The sequence below is a fragment of the Engraulis encrasicolus genome, chromosome 1 (assembly GCF_034702125.1).
Source record: "Engraulis encrasicolus isolate BLACKSEA-1 chromosome 1, IST_EnEncr_1.0, whole genome shotgun sequence".
NCBI lineage: Eukaryota > Metazoa > Chordata > Actinopteri > Clupeiformes > Engraulidae > Engraulis > Engraulis encrasicolus.
The window spans coordinates 2,360,627-2,373,126 of NC_085857.1; the positions used below are offsets into that span (position 1 = coordinate 2,360,627).

General features: G+C 45.6%; 1 protein-coding gene across 1 annotated transcript in view; it reads left to right on the forward strand.

Annotated features, from left to right (window-relative positions):
• LOC134445512 (VPS10 domain-containing receptor SorCS3-like) overlaps positions 1-12,500 on the forward strand; it is a 162,517-nt gene that overhangs the window by 38,971 nt on the left and 111,046 nt on the right. Inside the window, exon 4 of the mRNA XM_063194573.1 lies at positions 5,509-5,667. Within this exon, the coding sequence (XP_063050643.1) occupies positions 5,509-5,667 (159 nt within the window). The remainder of the gene's footprint in view (positions 1-5,508; positions 5,668-12,500) is intronic.

Genomic DNA, 12,500 nt, shown 5'->3' on the forward strand with positions numbered 1-12,500 from the left:
GAGGGGATAACGGGAGAAAGCGGAAGGGGGACATATGACCTTTAGTGCAGCACCTAGCCGCGTATTTGAATGATAGTTGTGACATTTCTCTCCTGGCATTCCTAATGAGACGCCTGACGAGAATCCCAATAGTATAGTGTGAAAGACCCCAACCCAACCCAACCCACTGCATTTATCCACCACAGACCCCTCCCAACCCAACACGTTACCTCCAGCCCATTGTTGTTGTTGAAATACCTTGATGGGTGCTACACCAGGATGCTGCAAAGACCCCAACCCACTGCATTCACCCAGTGCCACATGTAAGGAAGTCCAACTAATAGAGTGTTAGTACGTTACTAAACCTCCCTCCCGTAGCCTGAATACAGTGTGGTAGTGTTGGGCTATCGGACTGGCCCTTTAGGTCAGCGCTCGTACTGTGACTCCCATTGCCGATGTAGTTAACGAGGTGGCAGGTTCGCACCCCCAGGGGGATCAACTGTGCAGGAACACCTCCGTCACACACAGACACAGACCCCTCCAAACCCAACACATTGCCTCCAGCCCATTGTTTCCCCCTCCTGGCATCTCCTCACAACCTCAAAACCACCACACTCACCACCCACTAACCTAGTGGTTCTCAACATTTTTTGAACAAATGCCCCCATGACCTCATCATAAGCCTGCTAATGCTCCCCTTTGTATTAAAACATAAAGCTTCTCAATGGCAACTAAGTCACAGCCCTCACAGCTGCATCCTTCTCAAAGCCCCCTAGGGCTCCCAAACGCCCCTGGGGGGCTGTAGCAGTCCCGTTGAGAAACACTACACTAACCCATGCACTCACTCACACACACCACCAACTCCCAACCTATTGCTAACCACCAGCACCAACCATGCCACTAGCCCCTATCACAACCATTCCCTTTACCCCCCCCATCAGCCCAACATTGTAAAATCTCCATCCCATCACATCCACCATTCCCTCTAGCCTTCAAGTCAATGACTGGAAGCAGACCAAACAATGAAAATTTGACCTTTATTTTATAGCAACAAACAATGGAGAGAGAGAGAGACCGTGGAAGAGACCGAGACAGAGGGGAGGGGGTCAAAAGATAACAAAAGTGAGAGGAAAAAGGCAAGGAGAGACAACTTGCAGTGAGACAGTGACGGAAAGAGAAATGGAAAAAGATAGAGAGAGAGTGAGTGTGTGAGAGAAAGGTAAAGAGATAGAAAGTGAGAGTGCAATTTGTGTCTCATCCACAGCTCCTCTGCCTTTTAGCTTGAGAAAAATAGTTATTATTCTTTCACACTGAGATTCACTGGCTTTGACTCATTTTCAGGGAGGAACATGGATCTGAAAAAAAAAATTGTGAACATGAATGGTATTAGCTGAAATGGAATATACAAGTACGTGTATTAAGACTGGCGCAATGTGTAATCATTACACAATGCGACAATCTTAATACAATACTGTAATATGAATCACTTTTAGCGTTTAGCACAATTGTGTTGTTATCATGAAATCCCATTGGTTTTGAATGGCTGAGTCTGTCAGCTCACCTTATAGACACAGTAGATAGTTTTTAGAGTGCAGAATATTTTTTGTTTCTAGCCATTATAGGCATCAATTCACTGCACAAAATCATATATTTTTCTAATATGAAGCTTATTGAAATAAAATTATTCCAATTTGACGCGGGTTGACACCCCTTTATGCAGACCGGAATCTCTTCATGTTTGGCCCCCATAGCAACGCATTAGGTTGGCATGTCTCTGTAGAATCTTAGAATATCTGCCTCTGCTACTGATAGCACACAATTGATCCTAGCTGACATGATTAATTTGCTGAGGGAAAAGCCCTGCTCCTATTGTTGATGCTATTATTGATGCCAGCCTTGATAGCTTCATCAGGGGAAGGGGACAGCCCACTGCCTGGGTGGGTGGATGGGTGGATGGGTACGTGATTTGGATGTCAGAGTAGAAGGTGATACGTATGTGTGTGGGTGGGTGTTTGGCCGTGATAGTCTCACAGGCGGGAGAGCCAGCGGGACAGCGGGATAGATCTTGGAGTAAATGGTGGTGGTGGTTTGGGTGATGTGGGTGGGTGGGTGCCTGGGTGTGTATGTGGTGTGTGGTGGTGGATGTTAGAGCAGGTGATGGTGGTGGTAGTGGTGGTGTGGGCGGTTGGGTGTGTATCTGCTGCCTGCCTCCCTTGGTGGGGGGGTGTTAAGGAGGATGGGTGGGGTTGTCTGGATAATATCAGGGGGGCTATTGGTGGGTTGGGTGGGTACTACGTGGGCTGAATGATTATGGTGGTGGAGTGAGTGTGCGAGCTTGACCAGTGGAATAGGGCAGCCTGGGGTGTGTGTGTGTATGTGTGTGTGTGTACATGTGTGCGTATTTGCGTGCGTGCGTGCGTGCGTGTGTGTGTGCTAAGTTTGATTGAAGTTGATTATGGTGGTGGAGTGAGTGTGAGAGCTTGACCAGTGGAATAGGGCAGCCTGGTGCCTCCCTGCCTAGGTGTGTGTGTGTGTGTGTGTATGCCTGCCTGCCTGGTGCCTGTCTGCCTATGTTTGGATGCAGGGATGGACTAGCCATCTGGCATTTTCAGAAATTCAAAAAAAAAAAAAAAAAAAGTGCCGCTAATTATGAGGTGGGCCCTTTAAATCAAAAGTGCTTGGGCCCTATTTCTCCCCCAGTCCAGTCCTGTTTGGGTGGGTATACGGCACTCTGCCTTTAGTCTATTTGAGTTGGCACCAAGTTTACACAACTTTTTAATAGCTTCTCCCTGATAGCATCTCTTACCAGCTGAATCTATCTTGCTATGGAAAGTGTACAGCTCCAATTCTGAAACACTGACAATGAAAGAAAAAAGCTATACTATGGGGAGTCAGTGCCTTCCACAAAGGATGGACCAATTCCCAGTGGGTATTGAGTCATTGTGTGTGTGTGTGTGTGTGTGTGTGTGTGTGTGTGTGTGTGTGTGTGTGTGTGTGTGTGTGTGTGTGTGTGTGTGTGTGTGTGTGTGTGTGTGTGTGTGTGTGTGTGTGTGTGTGTGTGTGTGTGTGTGTGTGTGTGTGTGTGTGTGTGCGTGCTCGTGTTTGTGTGTGTTTGTTGGTGTATCTGAGTGCTTATTCGAATTGGAGGGACATGCACACAGATAATGAAATAACTTCATGGGATGTGATACTCTGCTCCGTGTGCTGTGCCATTGTAATGGAAAACAAACATAATGTGCTTTTACCTGATAACTCATCATACACGATAACAGTTTCTTCTATGCCGTGTGTCACAAATGTAATTTTCCCAACACATGTGAAGTGTGTGCATGTGTGCAGTGTGTGCACAACAATGTATATTTTGTCTGCATGTGTAGATGACGCCTGTGTGTGTAGTTCTCTGTGTGTGTGTGTGTGTCTATGTCTGTGTAGGTGTGTGTACTGTACCACAAATGTGCTCTATCCATTCCTCTCTCTCGTCTGAGTTACCCTGTAGTTCAGGGCCTGGTCCAGTTTAAATCATCCACGCTGCTGTTTGCTGAAAATTGGCTGCACTGCTCCCTTTGGCCCCCAATTTCAGAGCAGCATACAGGCAAGCTGAAGTGTGAACACAATAACTGTGTGTGCGTCCGTGGATGCATGCTCGTGTGCATGTGTGTGTCAAATATATCAACACTGGCCCAAGTTTATTTCCACTTTAATCACAGGGTCTGTATTACCAGGGCTGTTGACAGCTTTGGCTGGGCCCCTGGCAAAGTAATCTGAAGGACCCCCCGTCACCCAATACATGCAATCTAGTGGGGACACAGTTCTGCCCCCCTCCCCTACTCCTTCCGACCCCTTAATCACAAAAAGGCGCTATTTGCATTAGAACAATCTGCCACCCAGAAGACTTAGCCAGATATTCACTTCCAGGGCAAAATCAATATGCCACAAGGTACATTGTTTGTCCTGAGACACTTTATTCCTTAGTCCTATTCGTTGGAAGTGTACTGTATTCTTTCCGGTAGATATAAGAAGCCTTCTCAGCAATAAGAGGTGGATGGAGATGTTGGCATGATGGCAGTTGGATGGCAGACATTTTAAACTGATTACTCTCATAAAAGAAGAAGCTGAAGGTTCAGACTGAATGAATTAAAAGAAAATACCCCCCCCCCCCAAAAAAAAAAACAACAAAAAAAAACAGAAATGCAATTATTGTTATTGTGGAATGCTGTGCGTTCAAAATGCCACATGAAACACATGACAAATGTCACCATTGTGAAAATAATAACATTTAATGGAAATGTATATGACTGTGCTTATAGGAGACACACTATTGAACATTCTGTGTTTACATAAGTGCATAAATCAAATTTAAGACGTGAAATGTAATTTTATTGGAGAGCACGGAATAAAAGTGCATGCAATGTTGAATAAATGTCATGTCTCATGAATTATTCTCTCTCCTCTCTCTCTCTCTCTCTCTCTCTCTCTCATCCCTTTTTCTCGGTCTGTGTTTGATTCGTTGTCACTTCTATCGTTTTGTTTTGGTTTTCTCTATTTTTCTCACTCACTCTCTCTGACTCTTACTGTTTCATTCCTCTCTATTTTTCCCTTTATCTGGCTGTTTTTTGTCCCAGTGCCTAAAAAATGGACCTAGAGAACTCAATGACCTGCGCCCTGTCGCACTCACATCCACTGTTATATGTTATGTTTTGAGGGGGGGGGGGGGGGGGGGGGGTGTCGAAGATGCTCTTCTTACCTTACTTGACGAACAATGTGCTTGAGCATCTTGACCAGCCAAAGAGTCTGGTCAAAATTGTTTCATTGATTTTAGCAGTGCTTTAACACAAGTCAACCTCATTTGATGGTGAGAAAATTATTGGACTGATATTGTGGATTAATGATTTTTACTGAACGTAGCCAACAAGTAAGATTCAACTCCCACATCTCCTCATTGAAAACTATTAACATTGGAGCACAACAAGGTTGTGTTATTTCACCAATTTTATATACACTGTTGGCCTGCCAGGTGATTGGTGTTGACCAGACATCTGCAGTAGAGTTTTACAACGAGCTTATTTTAAGAAAGATGGACCAAATTTTAACTGACCATACACATCCCCTCTACCCAAAGTTTTTAAGGAGCACTAGGTAAAATGACAGACTGCTGCAAAGAACAATCAGTACAGTAAGATATCAAAAGTCATTTGTACCTACAGCGATCATGCTATATTATAGCAAGCCTAAAGCAACTTCAGCACTTTAGTTCTCTCACCTGCCCTAATTTATTTAATGCATTTTATCTATTTTTGCTCAGCACTGTTTTTACTTCTGTTTTTATCTCCTATTGTTATTGCTATATTATTTTACATCACATGTTCTTATCCCCAATTTATTTCAATGTGGTATGTCCAGAGTCTACTGTCTATGTGTTGTAGTATGTCTTGAGGAGATGTGAAATGTTGACCACTTTTTTCAATTTACCTTGACCTTGACCTTGTTTTTCATTATGTGTATTACTATTTTTTTCCTTCTGTTCTCTAGATTCTGGTGTTGACTGACCCAGAGTTTGAGAGCAGTGTCCTCATCAGCTCAGATGAGGGTGCCACCTACCAGAAGTACCGCCTCAGCTTCTACGTCCTCAGCCTGCTCTTCCACCCCATCCAAGAGGACTGGGCCCTGGCCTACAGCCACGACCAGAAGGTGGGGCATGAACGCACACACGCAAGCACGCATTACATCAGACATCAATTATCTATTGAATTTCTGACAAGAAACAATGTTGCCAACCATGAAACATTTGGGTATTTCTTCTTAACTTGAAAAATAAAATAAATTAAGCTAATTCCCCTGGGTCAGTAGAAAAGAAAAACAAGAATAAAAGCAAGAATAAAAGCAAAAGAGTGAGGAGAAATATCTTTGTCTAACTGCCCATGAAGAGTCGAGACACTTTTAAACCGTGTTGCCTTAAGTTGACATAAGCCAACAAGAAAGGCAGTCAGGCCTTGGCTGTGAATCTGATCCTAATGAAAAATCCACCCTTGAAGTCCCTGTATGTCTCTTCTTCTTAAAGGGGCAATTGGGGTTCACACACGCACGCACACACATACGCACATACACACATACGCACATACGCGTACACACACGCACGCGCACACTCACTCACTCACGCATGCACGCACACACACACACACACACACACACACACACACACACACACACACACACACACACACACACACACACACACACACACACACACACACACACACACACACACACACACACACACACACTATTATCAGGCTCCTGTCAGTGTGTTGCATCATGTGTCCTGGGGCAGAGTGTCTTTGTCCAGCAGACCAACTGGCAGATTGGCTGGCCAGATTTGATTGGCTGGCCAGCTTGTTATGGTGTGAGTGGCAGCCTTTGGCCGGCCTACAGCATGCTCCTGTCATCCACCCACCCTTCCTGAGTCTGGAATATGTGTCCAGCAGACCAACCAACTGGCAGATTGGCCGGCTTTTTATGGTGTGAGTGGCAGCCTTTGGCCAACCAACAGCATGCTTTTGTCATCCACCCACCCTTCCTGAGTCCAAGCAGCCCCTTTGTATTTGTGTTCGTATTGTATATATTTTTTTTTTTTCGAAAGGCAGCAATCAGGAAAAGTATGGGCTGCTTTGCCATTGTCATTGACAAGAAACTATAGGCTATTATTTGCACCAATGTGTTCAGCACAGCACTTTGGCAACCATTACTATTCTGTACAGCCAGAAAGGTCATTGCATGGAAATCACACACAGCAGAGCCCCAAGACTACAGTTAGCATGGTAAACATAGGGGTGGAGGACATGTCTAAAGTATGTGTCCAGCAGACCAACCAACTGCCTGATTGGCTGGCCGTCTTTGTCATGCCAACAGCATGATCAGTCCTGTCATCCACCCACCCTTCCTGAGTCCAAGCAGCCCCATCCAAACTCCAGCTCTATCCTCCCCCACTTTCTAGCCTCAGACTAGGGTTGAACAGTAGCCCTCAGCCATACCTCAAATGTCAGGGTAGAAATGCAGTTTATTGATGGAACATGCTTTGGTTGTCTGAGTGACAGCTTTTGGCCAACTCTTACCAGAGGTGTGACCAAGTCACTAATGTGCAAGTCACAAGTAAGTCTCGAGTCTTTCCACTCAAGTCCGAGTCAAGTCACAAGTCAAGACACATCTGACCAAGTCAAGTCCAAGTCCAAGTCATACCCCAGCCAAGTCAAGTCCAAGTCCAAGTCTCATTTTTTTTCAAGTCCTTAACAAGTCACAAAGGAATTTTCTATTTGCAATCACAATTTCGATCATAAATTCATTAGTATAATAATGAGACCTGAGTAAAAAGATGACAATTACTAAAACAGTTGCTGAGAAATCAGTCTAAACCAAACTACTGCTTGTGCTGTGTGTATGTAAAATGACATTTAATTTCATATTTTTTTCACATAAAAATACATTTCATGTGAATTTGTACTTAAACAAAGGAGCAACCATATGCCAAATATTTACTGTCCAGTGGGCAAATAGTCCTATTTGCAAGAATGTGTGCGTATGTGTGTGTGTCCGTTCCATCATCTGATGGCATAAACCTATTCCACTACTCCACCCTGGTCTTGGTGGTGGGCCGGTCATATCTAGTCAAGGTTGTAAGTTATACAGACTCTAGCATCATAACGCTAAGGACAGGACTATGGTTAAGCATAGGCAGGGCCGCTTACAGCTTTGGCTGGAAGGTTTTGTCAAGACATTAGGGGGGCATATTACACTTCCGACCTGAAAACGCGGATTCACACTTTCAGCGTACTATGTTTGAATTTACCCACAAAGGCCAAGGGTGAAAGTAGTAGCCTATTCATGTCTTACAGGTGCTACCCACCCTCCCCCCTCTCTTTACTGTAGTGTAACACTCGACTAATGTAAACATTTTGGTTTGGCTTTAAAAGACGCCATTTTCCCTAAGGTACCATATTAAGCTCACCATTCTCATCAAGATATGACATACAGCAGGGGTAATCAATTTCTTTTTTTTAAAAATTGAGCCCAGTGTGTGTGTGTGTGTGCGTATGGGGGGTGGGGCTACACATGTGAGACAGGATGATCAGCAGGCAGCCCTGTCTCAGCTGGTCCATGATGTTCACTTCATCCCATTATCTGTGAACTAATAAGCTGAGCATTGACAGTGTCATAACTGTGAACCCACCAATGAGCACATGCATGGTGCAGCACTAGGCTATAGTCTGCTGTAGGCTACGTGCCAACAGTATTTAGCCTAGTAGACACTTGTCCATATGGGCTAAGAAATGAGGACAAAGTAGGCCTAGTTAGTTGGATTAAATTCCTGGTAAAGTAATGATGCATTTCCTGAATTTCCCCCTGGGGATCAATAAAGTTACTCTACTACTCTACTCTACTCTACTATTGTTGAAGCTGATATCGGCATTGTCGCATTCCCCCTCACATTCTCGCCGCAATGGCCCATCACCAACCATTTTTACTGCGTCACAGTCCAAGTTAACTAGAACTTCGTTTGCACAGTCATTAATCCACGTCTTGTTAATTATATTAGGCTACTAGACTATTCGCCAGCACGCTGTCAATTAAACATGGCGTTAGCGCTGCAGAATGTCAGTTATGGCAATGAGGCAACCTTGTTCTGCGCTTCTACAGTGTAGGAAGAAGGAAGGTGTGTAACGCCCTATCCAACATTTCGCTCCCATTTTTCCCGAACGAATATGCACCTCGCGCCATGCTCTCGTCTCCCTGTTCTCACCAATCGCCCTCTCCTCCCCCTCAAAGGCACTTGTATGCTGTTCATGCCTCTTCAAAAAGATTAAGTTTACCGTCCAGGTCATAGATTGCAGCCAAACAAAGTTCTGCTTCGATGTTTCCTCATTTTTGTTAATTTGGAAAACAGGGTTACATCCCAGTTCTCCAGTGCTGGCGTCGTGTAGCTCTAACGTGTCATTTCCAAGCAGCGGTAATTGCGACTCCTAACTCCCCCAAAATACCAAACAAAGCATGTAGTTCGAACTGTGAGAAACATAAGATAAAGCGGTGTCGACACCACGAGATACAAGCATTTACTCTCAATGGATACAAGGTTCGCGCGCGCAAGGATTGGGCTGGGAGCAGCACGCGAGAGGGAACATGCTTTTTATCCACGGGAGCCGACCCATGCCCATGTCTTGCGCTGCTCAGCAGTAGCTTGCAACCTCTACCTCGCATTACATTTAAAATTCATGATAGGCTGCATTAAAGATTGCGTTTGAACTGATGTGGCTGACATGATAGTGTGTCAAGGCTGAGTTTTAAAACTTTCAAGGAACAGGTATGGCATTGTCTTACCATTTGACACATGGGAAACTGCTACTCTGCTTTCAGCTGGCTGAGGCGGTATTCCAGGAATCAAAGATAGCTCTTATGTCCTTAGAAATGTTTCGATTCAAGTCAAACAAGCAGTGAGGTTCGGGGCGCATATCTTGTTTATAGCCCTCAAGCGCAGGCTTCGCGGGAAGCAGTGTTGCTTCCGCTTAGTTTCTTCAAAGTTTTTCCAATAGCCATGAAGTATTCCTCATCTCGCGCCTTGACCAATTATTTGACAATTTTGGTCGTTTGTCTTGTCTCTTTGCAAGACTGTCATGAATAGGCTATAGGCTAAATTATTTCCCTTTGGAACCATTCACCCAGCATCTAAAGTAGGCAACCGGTGGAGCTCTTTTGATGGATGCAAGACCAAGTGTTCTCTGCTCGCCTATTTTCGATTGCATGCTGGAAGACTAAGACATGTATAAACGTGTCTTTTTGTATTGATTCTAATACTCAACCGGTGGTGGCTGGTCAATGCAAAGAATGTTACCGAGAGGTTACTCTTTCTAGACTGAGAAGCGCGAGCTTAACATGCATTTTCAGCGCGTGGAGTTGTGGTCGTGAAATAGCCCTGGGATATCAAGCCATAGCCTACGGACAAATCCTGGGTTGGGGGAAACTTAAAAGCAGGCCATATTCGTAAAGTTTACCTCGCCACATATCCATCATAACGTGGTTTTGTCCGCGATGGTGGAAATTATTCGCAAGGCTGCACTTCACTTTGAAGTGACTGACTCGCAAGCATAGTGTGTGGGAGCGGAACATTTAACAGTTAACAGCCTTCCGGGGCTGAAGGCAAGCGCATTCATAAAGGACAGGGAAAGCAAAACGGATAGGCGTACTCTTTTATAAAACAACAATCGATTAAGTCCCGTGGTTCGGTTATGTCAGCAGTGTGTGCTTTTTTATTTCAACTGCTTAAACTGCTTAAATAGTCTAATGTTCAACAATCAATGTCCATCACCATTTAGCTAAAATATTTAGACAGCTTGGTTCTCACTGAATTTCTGTCGTAAGCGAGGGGCGAGAGAGCGAGAGCTTCACGTGTGTAGCACATCACAGCGCCCCACCACACACACTTCCTACAACATTGATAGAAAATATTTGTTGATCACAGTGCAAACTTCCATAGCCTACCCTATTAAGAATGCAAAATGAGTTGGGGCTGACAGGGAGATACATTAACTTCCGCGATGGTTTAAAATGTAGGCTATGTTTGTTCTGGAGACTCGCAAATGGTGTTTCACTGTTGCCGCTGGTCGCCGCGTCCGGCCGCATCTGGCCGCCAATGGCATAGCACCGCTTAGGACAATGACGTGATTCAAACAAAGAATGTGGGCGGGCTGTTGCATTCTGAAAACAAGGGTTGGACTTGGACTTTTTTTTTTAGACCCAACATGGCAAGTCACGCCAAGTCATTGAAAGTTACAACTGTCAAGTCCAAGTCGAGTCCCGAGTCAAAGGCGTGCAAGTCGAGTCGAGTCGCAAGTCCTTTCTGATCTTGAAATTTCAAGTCGCAAGTCTTCACACCGCTGACTCGAGTCAGACTCGAGTCCAAGTCACTGGACTCGAGTCCACATGTCTGACTCTTACTGTCTTGTTCCTCTATGTATTAAACCCTCTCTCTACACGCACACTCCGACCCAAAGCACTGCTGTCTGCCGCCCACCTTCTCTCTACCCTTCCGGCATCACCTTTACTCTACAGAGAAAGATTCAGGAGAGTTCAAATCACACAAATACCAATGGTGGTTGAGGAGATGACATGTTTAGCTTTGGTGGTATGTGATGGACAGCTTCACTTTGCCCTTAGCACAGCTGTTCGCCCCCCACCTTGCCAAACCCACCTCCTTAGTCAACCCCTCGACCCTGTAGCCATAGCTGCCTATTCCCGAGAGATCTTAAGTCACCCAGAGTGCATCAGGGGTGGTGGCGATGACACATGCTGCTTTGTGGTGTGATGAGTGACAGCTTCCTCTGACCCTAAGCCCCCATCGCAGTGGTCAGAACACACACCACCTACCACCTCCTATGTAGACACACACACACACAAACATGCACAAATGCACGCACGCACACACATACATGGGCGCACACACACACACACACACACACACACACACACACACACACACACACACACACACACACACACACACACACACACACACACACACACACACACACACCATATCACCCATCATCCATATCACTGGGTGTTGACTTGGCTCAGTTTGCTTCTGACCTTTCACACACACACACACACACTCTCACCCTCTCTCTCTCTCTCTCTCTCTCTCATACACACGCGCGCCTCGCGCGCGCACACACGCGTGTCGCACGCGCACACACTCGTGTTGCACGCGCACGCACGCACGCACACACACACACACACACACACACACACACACACACACACACACACACACACACACACACACACACACACACACACACACACACACACAGAGACTGACATACAGGGATAGAGAGAGAATCCCTCAGGAGTCTTTGATAATCCTTTGTGCCCATCACTACCAAATCGCCATCCTTAGACCTACAGAGGATATTCCATCTACACAATGAACTGATACTGAAAACACACACAGACAGTCAGGCAGTGACAGTCCCTCAGGAGTTCCTCAGGAGTCCCACAGGAGTCTGTGATAACCCGTTGTCCCCGTCACTTCCGAAACTCCATTCTTACAGAGGAAAGAGGATGCTTGTGCGTGCGTGTGTGCATGCATGCGTGCGTGCATGTATTGGAATGCAAACATAGACACAGACACATGCACACGTAGACACATGCATACACACACACACACACACACACACACACACACACACACACACACACACACACACACACACACACACACACACACACACACACACACACACACACACACACACACACACACACACACACACACACACACACACACACACACACACACACACACACACACACACACACACACACACACACTATTATCAGGCTCCTATCAGAGAGTTGCATCATGTGTCCTGGGGCAGAGTGTCTTTGTCCAGCAGACCAACTGGCAGATTGGCTGGCCAGATTTGATTGGCTGGCCAACTTGTTATGGTGTGAGTGGCAGCCTTTGGCCGGCCTAC